Genomic DNA, 23,031 nt, shown 5'->3' on the forward strand with positions numbered 1-23,031 from the left:
TTAAATCAAATCAAATTGTATTGGTCACATACACATGGTTAGCAGATGTTAATGCAAGTGTAGCGAAATGCTTGTGTTTCTGGGATGAAGGTGTCTCTGGGATGGCCGTCCACATACAGCCTGCCCTGGAAGAACCCTGGGAAGGAAGGCTTCTGGGGGACAGAGTTCCACTGGCTTGTTGCACTCAATCTGAAACATGGGAGGAGATTCCCCATTTAAATAAGGTGGGGCAGAGCTACAATATGAGTCATCTCAACTTTAAAGGTCCAATGCAGCCATTTTCATCTCAATATCAAATCATTTCTGGGTAACAATTAAGTACCTTACTGTGATTATTTTCAATAAAAAAAGTAACAAAAATGGTTTCTTAGCAAAGGGCTAATTCTCAAACAACAATTTCGCTAGGACTGTCTGGGAGTGGTCTGAGTGAGGAGGGGAAAACTGAAAATTAGCTGTTATTGGCAGAGGTTTGGAACTCTTTCTTATTGGTCTGTTAACTCATTTACCATATGGTGATATCGCCATGTAAGGCCAAAACTCCATTCCACCAAAACAGGCTGAAATTTCAGGAGGTATTTTCAGACAGCTCGTACACTAAAAGGGCATTATGTTCATTTTCACAATTTCGCAGTATTATTCCAACCTCATAGTGTGGAAATATATATAAAACATAGGAATATCATGTTTATGAATGCACTGCGCCTTTAAGACAACCTGATATGCCAGTTAAACTTGCATTGATAACAGATGACAAACTGTAAGAGCCAGAATGGAAGTTAAATGATCAGGACAAACCTCTTTAGGAAGTTTGGCTTCAGATCCAAACAGTAGATTGTAAAGCCCTTTAGAGGCACGTGGTTCAATACAATGTCTCCCACCAGACCAAGAACAGGGTGATATGTGACTAAAGATTAAGAGCTGAATGAGCGAGTATCAATACAATACAATTATTCCAAGACCTCATGGATACTGTCGCTATTCGTTGAACATTCAGGTCTATCCACTTTAACGACTTTAAACTGATGTCACAGCAATAAAGGATTACACACAAAGGTCTACAGTACCTTCAATGTATGCTTTCTGCCATGGAATTCTGATTGTTAAAGTGGTAGCAACTAAGAATATAATAACTTTTCACTGATCATCCAGGGCTTTCCCATAATTCACTCTTCCACAGTTCTCCATAAGTAAACTCAATGTTCTCTCTCCCTTTAATGAAAAATATATAAAACATGTTGAAACCACTAATTGAAGCACTGCAGTCAACAATGCATAGGACACAGAGGCAATAGAGGAAACATGGCTTTCAGTCAGACTGCAGAGAGTAATTGATCATTGTAACGGCAGACTTCCTCTTCGTCTGAAGAGGAGTAAGGATCGGACCAAGATGCAACGTGGTAAGTGTTCATGATGATTACTTTAATACATAAACTGAACACTATAAAATACAAACCAATAAATGTGAACATGAACGAAACAGTACCGTGTGGCAACACCCACCCACAAACCAACAGTGAAACCCAGGCTACCTAAGTATGATTCTCAATCAGAGACAACTAACGACACCTGCCTCTGATTGAGAACCATACTAGGCTGAACACAAAAACCAACATAGAAAGACAAACATAGACTGCCCACCCCAACTCACGCCCTGACCATACTAAAACAAAGAATAAAATAACAGAACTATGGTCAGAACGTGACAATCATGTCCAATCTTCCGCTGTGCTATAGGTTAAGCAGCATGGACTTGTTTTCCATTAACAGGCGGGAGAAAAGTTAGTGATCGTGATTCCTCTTTGTCAGAACAACATTTGTCTGAAAATTTTCTGTTGGAATAATCCTAGCGCCTTAGTGACAAAAGCATTTATCACCATCACCAGAAGCTTTCACCTCTAACATGGTGTTGAATATTAACTATCCAGTTTTGAAAGCAGCTCAGCAGCACACCTATAGCCTGAATCTAAACACAAAGTATCACTATACTTTCCCATCAGGAAGTGTAATCTCCACGATCTTATAGTCCAAAACTCCAACAAAGTGTCTGTCTACAAACACCTAGAAGACAAGCCAACTTTATTAGTACAAATTATGTATTGTCATACAGTGTGGACCTTTTACTGTAGTAAATACATGCCATGTTGCTGTGTCTGTCTGTAGTCACCAGGACTCAGTCTCTAAAATTTGTCTTGGAGTTCAGAAGGCCTCTACTGCTGATGGTGGTCTCATATTGAGTGTAGCCATAGGACTGACCATTGTTATTGTTCTCCATGTTGACAGGCCCCTCTGACTTCAAGGGCTTGATGATGAAACAATGTCAATGTGGTGCATTCAATTAAATATCAACATCAACCCTTGAGTATTGCCAACTTGCCAAGCAGGCCAGGTCACAACAGACAGTATGCTACTTGACCCCTAGTTCACATTGTCAGTAAAATGCAGGCTTCTGAATGATGACAGGCTCATACACTCTCCTGGCCTGGAGAGAGGGAGCCTCAGGAAGCTTCTCATCTGAGACACACAGATAGACTCCAAGCTAGACAATTTCACAAATTAAATATGGTGCCTGTTATTTTCCAAAACGCAAATAGTATTGTATGAGAATGTTTGAAAGAGAAAGCTTACTGTGAAACTGGCTGAATAAATTCCTCAAGAGCGGATACTTGGTGGTGTAATCTCCAGCCTCGGATAACGGAGCATCATAATCTAAAAAAAAAAAGATTCAGATTCAGATGACAACGTTTTTCTTGGCAAGGAAATGTACATTTGGGAAATGTCAGTTCAAGGGATACATGAAACTGGTTGAATAGCTTCCAACTTGAGGTTTGTAGGTGCCAAGGTTCCCCACAGCTCCATTCATGAAGCCAAAGCTGGTTCCACCATGGAACATATAGAGGTTGATGGATACACCTGGCTCCAGTATCTGTGACACCACAGCCAACATGTCTACCAGAGGAGAGATCTCCCACATATTCAAATGTCTACCAGAGGAGAATCAATGCTAGACGGTCGCCACATACAGTACTTAGCGTGATGGATGGATGGTCCACTGTGGCTCAGTTGGTAGAGCATGGCACTTGCAATGCCAGGATTGTGGGTTCAATTCCCACGGGGCAACAGTACAAATGAAAATGTGTGCACTCACTACTATTTGATTTAACTAGGCAAGTCAGTCAATAACAAATTCTTATTTACAACAACAGCCCAGGAACAGTGAGTTAACTGCCTTGTTCAGAGGAGGAGCGACAGATTTTTACCTTGTCAGCTCAAGGATTTGATCTAGCAATCTTTCAGTTACTGGCCCAATGCTCTAACCACTAGCCTACCTGCCACCCCAGTCGCTCTGGACGAGAGTGTCTGCTAAATTTCTAAAATGTAAATAATAGATTAACTTTAAGCGTTGATATAACTAGGGGTTATATGACATGATTTTCATCTCGTTTGTAATGTATTGATTTGGAGGGAAACATACCCTCTGCTGGAAATGCATGGTGAGATTCACTCCAGACATCGAACCACCCAAACCAGTACTCCATTACATGCAGAGGTTTCTGGGGCTACAGTAAGGGAAAAGCCACACTTAGTCTTTGGACCACTATGTTTTCACAGATGCAAGACAAAATAGAAGAAAACACAGACTCATTGGCACTATACCTGCATGTACGCTAAATATTGTATGGTTCCGTTGGCCAGTCTTTGAAGGTTTACCGTCTTGTGAACTTAAGAGAGGAAGGGTCAAGAAAAAAAACGTAGCCCCTCCCGGTTGTCTGATATCAGTAGGAGTTCATTGATCCCTCTGGATGATAGAGCTGGCCAAAGGAGATACAGTTTCACTATACATTTAGAGGTCACTGCAAAAGTCTATACTGGGCATATAATATAATGCAGATAGTGAGAAACAGTACAGTGTCACATTACCTCCTTCATAAAAGGCATGTGTTTTAAAAATAAAAACTGAAATACCTTATTTGCAGAAGTATTCAGACCCTTTGCTATGAGACTTTGAGCTCAGGTGCATCCTGTTTCCATTGATCATCTTTGAGATGTTTCTACAACTTGATTGGACATGATTTGGAAAGGCACACACCTATCTACACAGTGCATGTCAGCGCAAAAACCAAGTCATGAAGTCGAAGGAATTGTCCATAGAACTCAGAGACAGGATTGTGTTGAGGCACAGATCTAGGGAAGGGTACCAAAACATTTCTGCAGAATTGAAGGTCCCCAAGAACACATTGGCCCCCATCAATTTTTAAATGGAAGAAGTTTAGAACCACCAAGGTTCATCCTAGAGCTCATCCAAACTTAGCAATCGGGAGAGAAGGGCCTTGGTCAGGGAGGTGACCAATAACCCAATGGTCACTTTGACAGAGCTCCAGAGTTCCTCTGCGGAGATGGGAGAACCTTCCAGAAGGACAACCATCTCTGCAGTTTTCCACCAATCAGGCCTTTATAATGGCGTGGCCAGACGGAAGCCACTCCTCAGTAAAAGGCACATGATGGCCAGGTTGGAGTTTGCCAAAAGGCGCCTAAAGGACTCTCAAACCATGAGAAACAAGATTCTCTGGTCTGATGATACCAAAATTTAACTCTTTGGCCTGAATGCCAAGCGTCACATCTGAAGGAAACCTGGCACCATCACTACAGTGAAGCATGGTGGTGGCAGCATCATGCTGTAGTGATGTTTTTCAGCGGCAGGGACTGGGAGACTAGTCAGGATTGAGGGAAAGATGAACAGACCAAAGTACAGAGATATCTTTGATGAAAACCTGCTCCAGAGTGCCCAGGCGAAGGTTCACCTTACAACAGGACAACAACCCTAAGCACACAGCCAAGACAACGCAGGAGTGGCTTCGGGACAAGTCTCTGAATGTCCTTGATTGGCCCAGCCAGAGCCCGGACTTGAACCCGACCGAACATCTCTGGAGAGACCTGAAAATAGCTGTGCAGTGACGCTCCCCATCCAACCTGACAGAGCTTGAGAGGATCTGCAGAAAATAATGGGAGACCCTCTTTGGAGGGATGAAAGAAAGAGTGATAAAAGAGTGAAAGCTGCCATTGCTGCACTGCTATCACAAATGTTCCAACTCTAGGGACATAGACCAAGAAATTCACTTTGAGACATCATCACCCCAAGTGAGCCCGACCAAAACGCGGGCTCATGGACTATATTTGAGCAATATAAATATCTTGGAACTTTAAATTACTCAAACCTCTTCTGGACTGCAAACATACAACATATATACAAAAAGGCCAACAAGGACTGTGTTTCCTGAGGAGATTAAATACATATCTGGTCAATAAAAGAATAACAACCATATTCTATACATCCTTTGATCTGAGTGTTCTCACTTTCTGTCTCCAAGCCTGGTACAATCAGCTATCCATGCAAATAAAAACCAACTGCATAAAATAGTACCGGACTGTATCCACATGTGTTGTCTGTTGTAGTTATTGCTGGGATTTATGTATTTATGCACCTATTGGTGTTCCCCTGCGGTTGTTTGTTGAGATGCATGACACATTTCCCGAAAGGGGCACACAATTAAACAAGTTTTAAATTATAGACCGTTTAACATAGTACAATATAAAGGTTGAAGCTGACCAACAACGTCAGAAATAATAGCGTAATTTATCGGATAGTTGGGCTGGGCAAGACCGTGGTGGCTACAGTCCAGCGTGTGTTATGCGTGTGTGAGGGAGAGTCAGATAATTACACATGTAAAAAGATATGTTTTTCCCCCCATTACAATCTGTAAACAGTAGGTTGGAGCGCCATGTGGTAATTCCTTTTTTTCGCAAATCCGCCTGATCTGTCTTTTTACTGATTTTGGTTGTAAGGACAAAACATTAGTGTTGCCTCCCAGTCGGTTGCCTTCAATATACAACTATCCGTTTCATAATGCATATTGAAAGCGAGCAATATCCTACGTCTATCAAAACGCACCTTCAGCGTACAAAGTAAAGGCTATAGCATAATGAACGTCGAATTATGATAGCCTAATGAGAAACAGTGTGGGCTTTGTCAGAACTAACAAGCAGACTTTCCACTTGCATTAGGATTGGAGATTTGTGTAATTCCGGTGAATATTGATATTTTAATTCAATGTGGTCTATGGCGCTCACCTGTATTTTCCCCTAGAGTGAATTGCCTGTACTACAGTATTATTAGCCTATTCAGAAGTCTGTTCTTCCGGTGATGTGTTGTCTAACGCCGGGTCTTTGAAGGTGTGGGCTGTCAAAGCCGTTGTTACGACGTTGGATCGTTATTCGTATTTTTTTTGTAAAAATACATCCATGGTCGCCAGGCTGTCTCTCATACGACGGTATGCCATTCTCGGTTTTATTATCGTCGGATATATTATCTTTCAATTCACACGGTAAGACTTTATGGGCGGGGCTCGAATGTTTGCAAAGTTTTGTCCTGTTTGTTGTTGTTTTTTCTAATTTTGTCATGGACCTGCAAATGAATCAATATGCAACCAGTATCCCAAACTGGTTATTTAAGTAAAATATATTATAGGCAATGCTATTAAAGACAATTCATAATGAGAACATTTGATCAGATTGTTATTATTATTGCACAGAAGAAGTAGGCCTATACAAAAGGTGAAAAAAATAATATGCTATCAATAGTCTAATTAATTCAAAGCCATTCCATATCCTTCATTTAACCTATCATTAACTTTCACCTGACCCACCTGCCCCGGACCTTAACCTTGTGTAGACACTTCGCTTTTATTTAATCGATTCTAATGGCACAGTGCAGTACTCATTCCACAGCATCAACAGTGTGAGCAATTGACTATGTAAATCTCCTGCATATTCAAATATAGATTTGCATTCTGGTCAAACAAGAAGAGTAGCATGTTTGTAGCGTATTTCATTATTCTTCACTGTGCTGAAAGCCTTGTTGATTTAACTAAAACTGTTGGGTATATCTTGTATGCTTGTGACAAGTGTTATAAATACTTAGCTACTCACCTTAGATGCCATTGTCAAGTTCCTATGATTCCTATCTAGTCTAACTTTCTGGATTGACCAGCAGTTTGTCTTTCTCTTCCAGCCAACACCCAGATGTGGGGAGAATGAGCCAGAAAGAGGGACTGAGGGCCAACTCCTCTCAGTTCACTCTGGAGGGAGAGCCCTTTCGCATCTTGGGGGGCTCTATCCACTATTTCCGCGTCCCCCGAGCCTACTGGGAGGACCGTCTGCTGAAGATGAGGGCATGTGGGGTCAACACTCTCACCACGTAGGGACACACGTAGAACAACTTATGTCCTCTTATACCACCACTCACTGCTTCTCTATGGAGAGATACTGAGAATGACAGATTTACCTTTCAGATATGTGCCATGGAACCTGCATGAGCCAGAGAGAGGGGTTTTCAACTTCCAGGACCAATTGGATTTAAAGTAAGCAAGACTTCCACGTTTCTATATGATTTTGTGATGAAATTGTTTGATAGAGCTGTTGAGGATGTTCTCTGTGCTTTTCTCTTGTGTCTCCCAGGGCGTACATCAGCCTAGCAGCAGAGTTGGGGCTCTGGGTGATTCTGCGACCAGGACCCTACATCTGTGCTGAGTGGGACTTAGGAGGGCTGCCTAGGTTAGATGTTCCCACGTTTTAACATTTTAGGTTGGTTGGTTTAAGCTCCATGAATGTATAGGTCCCCCTATACGACATCTCATCCATTTTTCCTCATTAATTATTGTGATGCCCATTTCCAGTGTGGTGCTATTTCCCTCAGGTCTCTGGACAGACAGTCCCACATTCCTTATTAGTCATGTGGCTAAATAGAATCATAGATCTAAGAGTATAACCAGATATTGCTCACACACACACACACAAACAGAATGAAAACAGTTATTTGCTGAGCTTTTCCCCCTGAATTAGTCATTTGACTGACTCTGATCATCATCTAAATGGATTGAGGAAGGGTAATTGGTCCAGAAATATCTCATTATGTACTACTAGGTTAACCAGGTTATAGATATTTGGAAATCTATTAAACTCACACTGCGTTATGAAGCAATCAATGCACTCATTATGCATTACTGCCATCAGTGCAACCAGCATTGAAATGTAACTGCATACATTGTTGATAACATTAGAGAGTTTTTATGTATTGCTTTCTTCCTAGTTGGTTGCTGCGTGATCCAGACATGAAGTTGAGAACAACCTACCCAGGTTTCACAGAAGCTGTTGACTCCTTCTTTGATCAACTCATTCCAAGAGTTGCACCGTATCAGGTTAATCTTTTCTCACTTTCTCACTACTCTTCTATTAAGTGCACTTGGGTTTCCAGTTTTCCGTTTCAATTGTGTGTGACAACGATGTCACCGCATAGATATGGTCGTTGATAAGGGCTATCACAAAACTAAAATATTCTTAAAATGTGAAGCTTGATGTGTTATCAATCCAAAAGGCTTTGAAAATATATTCTTGTGACTTATTCTGGAATCAATTGAAAGCTTGCTCTTATTTGATTTATTATTTCAAACTCAGTACTCCAAGGGGGGCCCAATTATAGCAGTTCAAGTGGAGAACAAGTATGGCTCTTATGCAAAAGACGTAGAATATATGCCATACATAAAGGAGGTAAGACAATGCAGTGCATCTATTTTATTACACACACATAAATACACACCGTGCATCACTTTATCTTGACTTCACTACAACTACTTGCATTTTCAATAGTAGAATGTCAACTTGGACATATGAGCATGATTGAGATGAGATCCTTGTTCTAGGCATTATTATCCAGGGGGATCGAGGAGCTGCTCCTGACCTCAGACAACCAGGATGGGCGGAACCTCGGGGGTGTGAATGGAGGTATTGTACTGACTGGACATACAGACAGCTGCACAATAGTAGAGCCTCTGGCCCATCTGACTGCAGTCTCTGCCTGAACTGTAGTTGGTATTCTCCCATAACACAAGAGCTCTGTCTGTGCCAAGGACCGGTGTGTGTGTGTTAGGCAGCTGCTGTTAGGCTTCATTAGAAATGCTCCTTGACTAATTCCCTTTCCACTTGAAGCCTAAACACAAAGGAGACAGACGAGCCTGTGCTGTTTAGATGGATACAGATTAAGCTAGGGAGAAAACATGACAAAAATATGATCTGTTAAAATGCAAAGCAGTTTCCTAAGCATGAGGTCACTGTAGCATCCCACTGGGCACACACTGGTTGAATCAACGTTGTTTCCACGTCATTTCAATGAAATGTTCCCAGTGGGATACTGTCATGCTGTATTTTATTTGTGTTTGTTGTGTATTTACTGTATGTACTGTTGAGTTTTTGTTTTCCATCAATAGTTCTAGAAACCATCAATTTTCAGAAACTGAGCCCAGAGGGATTTAAGTATCTGGATGCAATTCAAGTGAGTGAATGTATTGAGGTGTGTTCAGATGATCGTCTACTGATATTTATCATTAGATTTATCCAGTTCCTGTATTGTAATTGATCAGTTACTCAGTTTCATAAAACAGAGGATATTAGTTCTTTAGTCTTAATCTGTGAAATAAGTTGCTTTGAACCACAGTCTTTGGATGCCTATAGACTTGGCCGAGTTTTTCAGAAGTTATCTGATTGGATTTCGGCAATCAGATAGGATTAAATGCAAAAAAGCTTTTTGAGAAATGTTTGCTAATTTATGGGAAAAAAACTGAAATACCACATTTACATAAGTATTCAGACCCTTTACTCAGTACTTTGTTGAAGCACCTTTGGCAGTGATTACAGCCTCAAGTCTTTTTGGGTATAATGCTACAAGCTTGGCACACCTGTATTTGGGGAGTTTCTCCCATTATTCTCTGCAGATCTTCTCAAGCTCTGTCAGGATGGATGGGGAGCATCTCTGCACAGCTATTTCTAGGCCTCTCCAGATATGTTAGATCGGGTTCATGTCTGGGCTGTGGCTGGGCCACTCAAGGACATTCAGAGACTTGTCCCAAAGCCACTCCTACGTTGTCTTGGCTGTGTGCTTTGGGTTGTTGTCCTGCTGGATGGTGAACCTTCGCCCCAGTCTGAGGTCCTGAGTGCTCTGGCGCAAGTTTTCATCAAGAATCTTTGTACTTTTCTCCGTTCATCTTTACCTCGATCCTGACTAGTCTCCCAGTCCCTGTCTCTGAAAAATATCCCCACAGCATGATGCTGCCATCACCATGCTTCACCATAGGGATTTTTCCTCTAGAAGTGCCGCTTGGCATTCAGGCCAAAGGGTCCAATCTGGGTTTCATCAGACCAGAGAGTCTTTTAAGTGCCTTTTGGCAAACTCTAGGCGGGCTGTAAATGTGCCTTTTACTGAGCAGTGGCTTCCATCTGGCCACTCTACCATAAAGGCCTGATTGGTGGAGTGCTGCAGAGATGGTTGTCCTTCTGGAAAGTTCTCCCATCTCCACAGAGGAACTCTGGAGCTCTGTCAGAGTGACCATTGGGTTCTTGGTCACCTCCTTGACCAAAGCCCTTCTCCCCGATTACTCAGTTTGGCCGGGCGGCCAGCTCTAGGAAGAGTCTTGGTGGTTCCAAACTTCTTCTATTTAAGAATGGGGTACCTTTCCCCAGATCTGTGCCTCGACACAATCCTGTCTCGGAGTTCTACGGACAGCTCCTTTGACATCATGGCTTGGTTTTGTCTCTGACATGCACTATCAACTGTGGAACATCTCAAGAATGACCAATGGATGCACTTGAGCTCAATTTCGAGTCTAATAGCAAAGGGTCTGAATATAAATACGTTTTTCCTGTTTTTTATTTTTAACAAATGTGCAAAAATGGCGAAAACCTGTTTTCACTTCGTCATCGTGGGGTATTGTGTGTAGGTTGATGGGGAAAACAAATAATTGTATCAATTTTAGAATGAGACTGTAACGTAACAAAATGTGGAAAAAGTGAAGAGGTCTGAATACTTTCCGAATGCACTGTAACTTTTTTAAAACTGGTCCCTGATGTTCATGGAGTAAATACTGTGTCTACAAGGAGTAACATATATTTAGTTTATTTGTACCTCTCTTTTGAACATTCCCTTTCCTAATTCCTCTAGCCCCGGAAGCCCAAGATGGTGATGGAGTATTGGTCTGGGTGGTTTGACCTCTGGGGTGACCTTCACCATGTTTTTGCTGCTGAGGGTAAGTCATATTTCCTCAAGCAGCAGGACCTTTGCCACACCGCATGAGTCCCACTTAATAGATTGGTCACATGGTGCTTAGCATATGGTCAGTTCTCCTTTGTGATATGTTTCTGTCAGAAATTAATATGCTTTCCATGTGTGCTTATTTCCAAGCCAAGCATCATAAACTTTTATTCCCCCCAAAATTGTATTTTGATCCATGTAGTCAATTTCAACTGAACCAAGCTGTGATTTGTATACTGTTTTATACTGTGTTATGCTTTTATACAGGCCTTCAGTGTCTAGAACCTTCAAAATAAATGGAAACAGCAAAGTCCCTATGGTCACCCTACATGTGTATATACACTCAATAGAAGAGTATTCCATGCAGTACATTCTATGCAGTACATACATGTGAATCATTCTCTCTCAGCAGGGAACAGTACAGTATGTGAAAGGGCTACTGACTAACCGTTTAATATACACACACACCTTCCGCATAAAACTGTAGCAACTGCTTGCTTTGGGATATTTTGGTCATGATGGTGATTTAAAAAAAAACAACATTTTCATAATTTCAGTGCATCACTGCAGTAAATACTTGTCAGTTGTCATACAGCTTGTGGATGTGTATTAATGTCATGTAGATTTTCCAGACTGTCCTTATGTTGAACAACAGCCACTGATGACTCGGGTCCCCAGGCCTGGTTTTGTCCACCTGTCATTGTCAGCAGCATCCACGTCTATCTCGCACACACAGGATCAAAATCAAATCAAATTGTATTTGTCACTTGCGCCGAATACAACAGGTGAAATGGTTACTTACAAGCCCTTAACCAACAATGCAGTTCAAGAAATAGAGTTAAGAAAATATTTACTAAATAAACTAAAGTAAAAAAATAAAATAAAAAGTAACACAATAAAATAACAATAATGAGGCTATAGACGGGGTGCCGGTACCGAGTCAATGCTTGAGGGCACAGGTTAATTGAGGTAATTTGTACATGTAGGTAGAGGTAAAGTGACTATGCATAGATAATAAACAGCAAGTAGCAGCAGTGTCAATGTAAATAGTCCAGGTAGCCATTTGATTAATTGTTCAGCAGTCTTATGCCTTGGGGGTAGAAGCTATTAAGGAGCCTTTTGGACCTAGACTTGGCACTGCGCTACCGCTTGCCGTGCGGCAGCAGAGAGAACAGTTTATGACTTGGGTGACTTGCTAATCAAGGCATGCTCTGTCACTCCATGCTTGTTATTCATTATCTGGCTGCCCTTGATTTAAATCAGTAAAGTCAGCTCAATTTGAATGTCTAATTAAACATTTGTCTATGTTCTAAACTCAGCAAAAAAGAAACGTCCTCTCACTGTCAACTGCGTTTATTTTCAGAAAACTTAACGTGTAAATATTTGAATGAACATAAGATTCAACAACAGAGACATAAACTGAACAAGTTCCACAGACATGTGACTAACATAAATTGAATAATGTGTCCCTGAACAAAGAGGGGTGGGGGTCAAAATCAAAGTAACAGTCAGTATCTGGTGTGGCCACCAGCTGCATTAAGTTCTGAAGTGCATCTCTTCCTCATCGACTGCACCAGATTTGCCAGTAATTGCTGTGAGATGTTACCCCACTCTTCCACCAAGGCACCTGCAACTTCCCAGACATTTCTGGGGGGAATGGCTCTAGCCCTCACCCTCCGATCCAACAGGTCCCAGACGTGCTCAATGGGATTGAGATACGGGCTCTTCGCTGGCCATGGCAGAACACTGACATTCCTGTCTTGCAGGAAATCACACACAGAACGAGCAGTATGGCTGGTGGAATTGTCATGCTAGAGGGTCATGTCAGGATGAGCCTGCGGGAAGGGTACCACATGAGGGAGGAGGATGTCTTCCCTGTAACGCACATCGTTAAGATTGCCTGCAATGACAACAAGCTCAGTCAGATGATGCTGTAACACACCACCCCAGACCATGACGGACCCTCCACCTCTAAATCGATTGCGCTCCAGAGTACAGGCCTCGGTGTAACGCTCATTCCTTTCGACGATAAACATGAATCCAACCATCACCCCTGGTGAGACAAAACCGCGACTCGTCAGTGAAGAGCACTTTTTGCCAGTCCTGTCTGGTCCAGCGACGGTGGGTTTGTGCCCATGGGCGACGTTGTTGCCGGTGATGTCTGGTGAGGACCTGCCTTACAACAGGCCTACAAGCCCTCAGTCCAGCCTCTCTCAGCCTATTGCAGACAGTCTGAGCACTGATGGAGGGATTGTGCGTTCCTGGTGTAACTCGGGCAGTTGTTGTTGCCATGCTGTACCTGTCCCGCAGCTGTGATGTTCGGATGTACTGATCCTGTGCAGGTGTTGTTACAAGTGGTCTGTCACTGCGAAGATGATCAGCTGTCCTTCCTGTAGCGCTGTCTTATGCATCTCACAGTACGGATATTGCAATTTATTGCCCTGGCCACATCTGCAGTCCTCATGCCTCCTTGCAGCATGCCTATGACACGTTCACGCAGATGAGCAGGGACCCTGGGCATCTTTCTTTTGGTGTTTTTCAGAATCAGTAGAAAGGCCTCTTTAGTGTCCTAAGTTTTCATAATGGTGACTTTAATTGCTTGTTTATGGTTCATTGAACAAGCATGGGAAACAGTGTTTAAATCCTTTACAATGAAGATCTGTGACGTTATTTGGATTTTTACAAATTATCTTTGAAAGACAGGGTCCTGAAAAAGGGAGTTTATATCAGTAGTTCACAAACTTTTTCCCACGGTGCCCCCTTTGCAGAATTGGAGAACATTGGGGAATATCCCTATCCCCCAACAATGTCTGTGGTCTTAAAAAACTAAATAAAGAAAATGTTAGCGGACATGGGCTAGTTGATCTGGACATTTCTGACAAGTTATAAATAGCTCTCTAAGGTATGCAATGACTAATATGACAAGAGGAACTGATGATTCACTACCCAATTTCGAAATTGCACCTTGTGCATTCTACTATTACAACATTCAAGAGTAAGTTTAATGCCAGACTGAGTTCCTTAATTGAAAAAAAAGGTTGGGAACCACTGTTCTATGCAATATGTGTAGCTAATCAGTATGTTGAGGCAGGAGATTTTGAATGAATGAATGAATAATCGGGTTGTTCCTATAATGACTTATAGTTAAGTGTAATAAGGTGTGGCGGGTTTAATCCATATTGAAATTTAACTGATTTTAAGGGCAATAGGACACTTGGAACGAGGTCAATTGCTTGTCTGTTATCATACTTTTTGTTTTACTATTGGGCTCCCTGCCACAGCTCTTGAATATAGAGGTAGAGTTTATAGCAATGGATATGATACAGCTATTACGTGCACCAGGTCTTGTAGTTAGTTCTACTATGTCTCTGTACCCATCAGTAGTAAGTTCTCATTTGTCACCCTTCTTTGGCAGACATGGTTGCTATTGTGACGGAAATCCTGAAACAGGATGCATCAATCAATCTTTACATGTTCCACGGAGGAACTAATTTTGGCTTCATGAACGGGGCTTTTGCAATTGCCACGCCCATGCCTAAGCCAATGGTAACAAGCTATGGTAAGTTCTATTTAGATCTTTGTTTTAAAATCAATATGTTCTCATAGTTTACCTTGTTATTTCTCTTCATTGAAACATATCTCTGATAAGGATTGTACACCAGCCAGTTGTGCAGGCGGTGTTACAGTAATGCACCGTCAATGTACTGTTTGTAAAGGCCAGTAGATGGTGCTGTCACTCCTCAACAGTGCTTGACCTCAGGCTGCATTTTAGCACTCGATGCATAATTAATTCATCAGCTAATAAAATGCATGGGAAATGTAAATGAAAGACTGCATGATGGGTTTTATATCCTGTTTGGGACTGTTGAAATTGTAACAACCTCGCTACTCAGGAGAATGACATTGATGTCAAACACAGTAACAGTGGCACATTGGCACCTGCTCTTTGACCTTCAAGTTTATCAGTAGTCTGTATTTGCATTTTATTTTCTCCACTGCCTCTTACCTCCATCCAAACTCCTGCAGCCGTATCTGTCAAGATAACCACAAAATATGTCTCCTGCTGGCTAAGATGTTTGAAAGGAGCAGAGTGAAACTCATCGGACACGGGAGGAGGTATCCCCGCCTCTCGCTCCTCGTGCCTCTTGCTGTTCTGATAGTAGCATTATCTTTTCAGATTACGATGCTCCGTTATCTGAGGCAGGGGATTACACCACCAAGTACACTCTTCTGAGGAATGTATTGAGCCGCTATCACAGTGAGTGTCGCCGTGAGGGGCTCTTTGTATCATTCTCCAAAGTCACTTAATAAGACCCTATGGGGAACATTGAGCCTGTCTTGCCCAATCAGAGATGAGTGTGTGAGATTGATGCTGGGTATGGTGAACTACAGGAGCGTTTCTAAAACTCCCCTCCCCCCTCCTGGGTGCATGTTTTTGTTTTTTTGCCCTAGCACTACAAAGCTGATTCAAATAACCAACTCATCATCAAGCGGGGGGGGGGGGGGGGACACACACCCAGGAACGAGTTTGAGATACCCTGGACTACAGTACAGCAGGGATAGGAGGGGACATCAGATTAGGTACACGCCCCACCTCCCACCCCTCAAACATACAGTCAGAGCAATCTTGCATTTATCCAGCCTCCCGGTAAACTAAGATCTTCAGGGCTATCTTAACATGTTTCATCCTTACGTTGTGCAGTATGTTGAACAATGAGCATTGACCTGGATGAGAGTGGTCACTAAAGCGTGCATCTATGTTCTATTCAGCACCACATGACCTAATTCTGTGTTTAGATCCAACTTGATATATGCTATTGTTTGGCTCTCAGCTCATGAGTTTCATGAGTCATGCATACCCTGTGTAAGTAAGTAGCCTTGCGCAAGCCTTGGCTTTTGCAAGCCGGAATGGTTTATAGGAGCAGGAGCCTTTCTCCTGTTTCTATAGAATGAGGCACCTTAATGTACAGTACAAGTACACCCCCTGGACAGGACGCTAGTCTATCACAGGGCTTTTGGCTCTCAGCTCATATGAGTTTTGTGAGTAATGCGTACCCATAGTCACAGACTAAAACATTATCTCTAATAATTGACCATAAATAGAACGAAAATACTGTCAATTGAATATCTAACACTTGGTTTAATAACATTAAATAAATAGTATTGTTCTTCAAAATGGACAATTGATGCTGTAGTGGTTAAAAGCCAAGGTAATATGATTTGATTATGCATGTGGCAGGCAGTCCAACTTGCACAACATTCTTTAAATTGAGTTCAAATATCAATCCACTGTAGAATCCAATGACATTAAAGTTTCAAGTTTATAAACTACAGCTGATAACTTTGTCAGGCAGCTCACACAATACCAAACAGCAAAAGTGTGAAACAGCAATTTGCTCCATAGAAATACTTGGCTTTTAAACTCTGAATGCCATTTCAGGACTAGGTTATTTTTGCCACCCATTAGCCCCTTTTAGTGGCCCAGATGTTGAACATAGTGGTAGGGGAGCACTTTCCACCAATAACCCTAAGTGGCTGCAGGTTTCTTAGAGTGCTTCAACACCTTAAAGAGGGCTGGAGGACATCTCTTACAGAGCACCAACATTCAGCTCCAACAGTTGGAAAAGGGAGAATGGGTATGATTGTGTGACCTGTACTACCAGCTGGATGCTGCTACTGCTGTCAAGCTCAGATGTTTTCCCAGTAATTATCTTAAAAACCTGGATTATTTCCTGAGTCACAGATGTTTTCCACTTCTGCATTTATCTGGAGTTGTCATTTGTCACATACCACTGTATGCAGAGGTCAAAATTATCATATGAAATGATTGTTGTGACAAAAATAATTATATTTAATTATCTATCAATGACAGTCTGAATAAACAGTTTATTTTCAATATATATATATATATCACACCCTGGCCATAGAGGCTTTTATTCTATATTTTGGTTAGACCAGGGTGTGACCAGGGTGGGCATTCTAGTTTCTTTATTTCTATGTTTTCTGTTTCTATGTTTTGGCCGGGTATGGTTCTCAATCAGGGACAGCTGTCTATCGTAGTCTCTGATTGGGACTCATACTTAGGCAGCCTGTTTTGCCACCTTAGTTGTGGGTAGTTGTCTTTGTTCGTGGCATGTATAGCCCTAGTAAGCGTCATGTTTGTTTTTGTTGGCGACATTTATAATAATGTGAAATGTACGCTCACAACGCTGCACCTTGGTCCGGTCATTTCCCTGACGACGTTCGTGACAATATAACTCCAGCTAGTAGTTAGGTTTGTTAAAATAGAGCCCTAACACAATATAGCGCTATTTATACAGTATTTATATATATATATATATATACACTGCTCAAAAAAATAAAGGGAACACTTAAACAACACAATGTAACTCCAAGTCAATCACACTTCTGTGAAATCAAACTGTCCACTTAGGAAGCAACACTGATTGACAATAAATTTCCCATGCTGTTGTGTAAATGGAATAGACAACAGGTAGAAATTATAGGCAATTAGCAAGACACCCCCAATAAAGGAGTGGTTCTGCAGGTGGGGACCACAGACCACTTCTCAGTTCCTATGCTTCCTGGCTGATGTTTTGGTCACTTTTGAATGCTGGCGGTGCTTTCACTCTAGTGGTAGCATGAGACGGAGTCTACAACCCACACAAGTGGCTCAGGTAGTGCAGCTCATCCAGGATGACACATCAATGCGAGCTGTGGCAAGAAGGTTTGCTGTGTCTGCCAGCGTAGTGTCCAGAGCATGGAGGCGCTACCAGGAGACAGGCCAGTACATCAGGAGACGTGGAGGGCAACAACCCAGCAGCAGGACCGCTACCTCCGCCTTTGTGCAAGGAGGATCAGGAGGAGCACTGCCAGAGCCCTACAAAATTACCTCCAGCAGGCCACAAATGTACATGTGTCTGCTCAAACGGTCAGAAACAGACTCCATGAGGGTGGTATGAGGGCCCAACGTCCACAGGTGGGGGTTGTGCTTACAGCCCAATACCGTGCAGGACGTTTAGCATTTGCCAGAGAACACCAAGATTGGCAAATTCGCCACTGGCGCCTTGTGCTCTTCACAGATGAAAGCAGGTTCACACTGAGCACATGTGACAGACGTGACAGTCTGGAGACGCCGTGGAGAACGTTCTGCTGCCTGCAACATCCTCCAGCATGACCGGTTTGGCGGTGGGTCAGTCATGGTGTGGGGTGGCATTTCTTTGGGTGCCGCACAGCCCTCCATGTGCTCTGAACGTGCTCCTTGGCCAAATATCAAGTTGTGTATTTACGGTCTTTTATGTAGATGATGAATAAACACGGCCCCTCACTGGCCAATCTGAACGTGCTCCTTGGCCAAATATCAAGTTGTGTATTTACGGTCTTTTATGTAGATGATGAATAAACACGGCCCCTCACTGGCCAATCAGAACGTGCTCCTTGGCCAAATATCAAGTTGTGTATTTACGGTCTTTTATGTAGATGATGAATAAACACGGCCCCTCACTGGCCAATCTGAACGTGCTCCTTGGCCAAATATCAAGTTGTGTATTTACGGTCTTTTATGTAGATGATGAATAAACACGGCCCCTCACTGGCCAATCTGAACGTGCTCCTTGGCCAAATATCAAGTTGTGTATTTACGGTCTTTTATGTAGATGATGAATAAACACGGCCCCTCACTGGCCAATCAGAACGTGCTCCTTGGCCAAATATCAAGTTGTGTATTTACGGTCTTTTATGTAGATGATGAATAAACACGGCCCCTCACTGGCCAATCAGAACGTGCTCCTTGGCCAAATATCAAGTTGTGTATTTACGGTCTTTTATGTAGATGATGAATAAACACGGCCCCTCACTGGCCAATCTGAACGTGCTCCTTGGCCAAATATCAAGTTGTGTATTTACGGTCTTTTATGTAGATGATGAATAAACACGGCCCCTCACTGGCCAATCTGAACGTGCTCCTTGGCCAAATATCAAGTTGTGTATTTACGGTCTTTTATGTAGATGATGAATAAACACGGCCCCTCACTGGCCAATCAGAACGTGCTCCTTGGCCAAATATCAAGTTGTGTATTTACGGTCTTTTATGTAGATGATGAATAAACACGGCCCCTCACTGGCCAATCAGAACGTGCTCCTTGGCCAAATATCAAGTTGTGTATTTACGGTCTTTTATGTAGATGATGAATAAACACGGCCCCTCACTGGCCAATCTGAACGTGCTCCTTGGCCAAATATCAAGTTGTGTATTTACGGTCTTTTATGTAGATGATGAATAAACACGGCCCCTCACTGGCCAATCTGAACGTGCTCCTTGGCCAAATATCAAGTTGTGTATTTACGGTCTTTTATGTAGATGATGAATAAACACGGCCCCTCACTGGCCAATCAGAACGTGCTCCTTGGCCAAATATCAAGTTGTGTATTTACGGTCTTTTATGTAGATGATGAATAAACACGGCCCCTCACTGGCCAATCAGAACGTGCTCCTTGGCCAAATATCAAGTTGTGTATTTACGGTCTTTTATGTAGATGATGAATAAACACGGCCCCTCACTGGCCAATCAGAACGTGCTCCTTGGCCAAATATCAAGTTGTGTATTTACGGTCTTTTATGTAGATGATGAATAAACACGGCCCCTCACTGGCCAATCTGAACGTGCTCCTTGGCCAAATATCAAGTTGTGTATTTACGGTCTTTTATGTAGATGATGAATAAACACGGCCCCTCACTGGCCAATCTGAACGTGCTCCTTGGCCAAATATCAAGTTGTGTATTTACGGTCTTTTATGTAGATGATGAATAAACACGGCCCCTCACTGGCCAATCTGAACGTGCTCCTTGGCCAAATATCAAGTTGTGTATTTACGGTCTTTTATGTAGATGATGAATAAACACGGCCCCTCACTGGCCAATCTGAACGTGCTCCTTGGCCAAATATCAAGTTGTGTATTTACGGTCTTTTATGTAGATGATGAATAAACACGGCCCCTCACTGGCCAATCAGAACGTGCTCCTTGGCCAAATATCAAGTTGTGTATTTACGGTCTTTTATGTAGATGATGAATAAACACGGCCCCTCACTGGCCAATCAGAACGTGCTCCTTGGCCAAATATCAAGTTGTGTATTTACGGTCTTTTATGTAGATGATGAATAAACACGGCCCCTCACTGGCCAATCAGAACGTGCTCCTTGGCCAAATATCAAGTTGTGTATTTACGGTCTTTTATGTAGATGATGAATAAACACGGCCCCTCACTGGCCAATCTGAACGTGCTCCTTGGCCAAATATCAAGTTGTGTATTTACGGTCTTTTATGTAGATGATGAATAAACACGGCCCCTCACTGGCCAATCTGAACGTGCTCCTTGGCCAAATATCAAGTTGTGTATTTACGGTCTTTTATGTAGATGATGAATAAACACGGCCCCTCACTGGCCAATCTGAACGTGCTCCTTGGCCAAATATCAAGTTGTGTATTTACGGTCTTTTATGTAGATGATGAATAAACACGGCCCCTCACTGGCCAATCTGAACGTGCTCCTTGGCCAAATATCAAGTTGTGTATTTACGGTCTTTTATGTAGATGATGAATAAACACGGCCCCTCACTGGCCAATCTGAACGTGCTCCTTGGCCAAATATCAAGTTGTGTATTTACGGTCTTTTATGTAGATGATGAATAAACACGGCCCCTCACTGGCCAATCTGAACGTGCTCCTTGGCCAAATATCAAGTTGTGTATTTACGGTCTTTTATGTAGATGATGAATAAACACGGCCCCTCACTGGCCAATCAGAACGTGCTCCTTGGCCAAATATCAAGTTGTGTATTTACGGTCTTTTATGTATTACCTTGGAATCATTTCCAATTCCAATGTTAGTCTGTTATAGTTTGTTAAATGGCTTACAGAAACAACATGTAGAACCAAATACATTAACTTGAACCCATTTGCAGTCCACGTTGTTCTAAGTAATTGCGTGGCTTCAATAGCATTCACACTGATATAGGCTCAGCCTATACTTCATTATTGACAAGGCCTCAAAAGAGAATGAATAATTCAATTCAAATTCTAAACAAAACTTGTTTCAAATAGGTTGTCTCACACTTACAGGCACCATCATTTATAGGGTTTTACGCACATCCAAACTTTTCACAGTAGCTGGACAAAGATCCAATATAAAAAGGGAGAATGTCCACTCACCGTTATACTGCTCCCAAATAGGCCTGTGTTTTATTTACATAAATTGGAACCATTTTACAGATCACATTCACACAGATGTTACTATCAAGGCGAGACCCAAATGCAGACACAGGAGGCAGATGGTTAGAGTCTTACAATGTTTATTTTTCCATAGGGGTAGGCAAGAGAATTGTCGTGGACAGACTAAAAGGTCAAAGCCAGATCAGAGTCCAGGAGGTACAGAGTGGCAGACAGGCTCGTGGTCAAGGCAGGAAGAATGGTAAGGCAGGCGGGTACAAAGTCCAGAAACAGGCAAGGGTCAAAACCGGGAGGACTAGAAAAGGGAGAATGTAAAAAGCAGGAGACCGGGAAAACCACTGGTTGACAAGACGCACTGGCACAGAGAGACAGGAAACAGGGATAAATACACTGGGGAAATAAGCGACACCTGGAGGGGGTGGAGACAGTTACATTGCATGCACGGTGAGGTGAACCATTCTAATACAATTTGTTGGAATAAAATTCAATGAAAAACAAGCAACGTTTAATTTTTTTTTTTAAATGACATGAAATAAATGTAAAATGTAAGGATGTCTTAAAAAGACTGGCATGGCTGTTGAAACAGCCTTTGTTATAGTAGGCCTAATGGAGGGCTTGAGTTTTCAACATATGAAATGGGAAAAAAGCAATTGTTAAAGGTTACAGATAACTTCTGAATATGATGTTCACCGGTATTCACCTGAGGTTCTCATCTCTCGTTTCATGATGGGCATGAAAAGTAGCCTACATCATGCAAGGGGTTTTATGCACGTCCAAAATGGGACCTGCATGGCTAAAACAATGTGGGCCTGTCTACAATGCATAAATACAAATGGAATGTCAGCTCCCTGTTTTACTCATCTCAAACGTTATATTTGAATAAAGGTTTTGGCGATTAAGATTTATTTCCAAACGGTCTCAGGAGCCAAACATGTTATGGACAGTCTTGACTTGCATTTGGCAAGGGGGGAAAGGCCTTAATTGAGAGGAGGGGAGGCTATGCTAGATTTTTAACCAAATAAAACGAAATGGGAGAAAACTTTTAGTTTTTTACGTTTCTAAATACGAAGTACGCAGGCACCAAAAGCACATTAGGCTACTCTTGGTCCATGCGCATATGGGCAGTGTGCTGGATAGGCTGCGTTTCCACTGCCAAAATTCATGCTGTAACCAACTGCGTTACCACTAAAACCAGCTTTTGGTTGGTCTTAAATATCCCTACCAGCCCTGCCTGAAATTAGCACTTTGGATCATGTTCTGATATAAGACTGGTAAATTGCCGAACATGGCGTTAGAGCTAGTAAGCCAATTTCTAGATGACAAAATTGCAAACTAACATGCGTTTGACACTAGCGACAAAAATAGAGCCCTTAGAGTGTATTGATGTTCCTTCAAAACCCTCTGTTCATGTTGGTAAACTCAAAAGTACAGTTTCTATCCACCAAGAGACTCCCACTCCCCCGCATGTTCTATATCTGACTATATCTGTGTAACTCAGGTGAAAAGCTTCCTGAGGTGCCATCCCTCCAGGCCAGGAGAGTGTATGAGCCTGTCATCATTCAGAAGCATCTGTCACTGTGGGAGAGCCTGCAGTTTACTGAGAAGGTGAGCAGCTAGGGCCAAAGTAGCACGCTGTCTGCTGTAACCTGGCCTGGACTGCTTGGTTGTGAT

The 23,031-nt window shown here is 42.3% G+C and overlaps 1 protein-coding gene and 1 pseudogene across 2 annotated transcripts in view; one reads left to right on the forward strand and one right to left on the reverse strand.

Annotated features, from left to right (window-relative positions):
* Positions 1 to 5,125, reverse strand: LOC110507869 (beta-galactosidase-1-like protein 2; annotated as a pseudogene).
* LOC110507867 (beta-galactosidase-1-like protein 2) overlaps positions 4,701 to 23,031 on the forward strand; it is a 27,076-nt gene continuing 8,745 nt past the window's right edge. For both annotated transcript variants that reach the window (XM_021588244.3, XM_021588245.3), the window contains exons 1-12: positions 4,701 to 6,380; positions 7,067 to 7,252; positions 7,347 to 7,415; positions 7,513 to 7,608; positions 8,144 to 8,252; positions 8,509 to 8,601; positions 8,754 to 8,835; positions 9,318 to 9,382; positions 11,045 to 11,129; positions 14,550 to 14,693; positions 15,312 to 15,392; positions 22,859 to 22,965. In XM_021588244.3, the coding sequence (XP_021443919.2) occupies positions 6,298 to 6,380; positions 7,067 to 7,252; positions 7,347 to 7,415; positions 7,513 to 7,608; positions 8,144 to 8,252; positions 8,509 to 8,601; positions 8,754 to 8,835; positions 9,318 to 9,382; positions 11,045 to 11,129; positions 14,550 to 14,693; positions 15,312 to 15,392; positions 22,859 to 22,965 (1,200 nt within the window). In that variant the 5' untranslated portion in view covers positions 4,701 to 6,297. The remainder of the gene's footprint in view (positions 6,381 to 7,066; positions 7,253 to 7,346; positions 7,416 to 7,512; positions 7,609 to 8,143; positions 8,253 to 8,508; positions 8,602 to 8,753; positions 8,836 to 9,317; positions 9,383 to 11,044; positions 11,130 to 14,549; positions 14,694 to 15,311; positions 15,393 to 22,858; positions 22,966 to 23,031) is intronic.

The sequence above is a fragment of the Oncorhynchus mykiss genome, chromosome 27 (assembly GCF_057628025.1).
Source record: "Oncorhynchus mykiss isolate SJ-2025 chromosome 27, ASM5762802v1, whole genome shotgun sequence".
Classification (NCBI taxonomy): domain Eukaryota; kingdom Metazoa; phylum Chordata; class Actinopteri; order Salmoniformes; family Salmonidae; genus Oncorhynchus; species Oncorhynchus mykiss.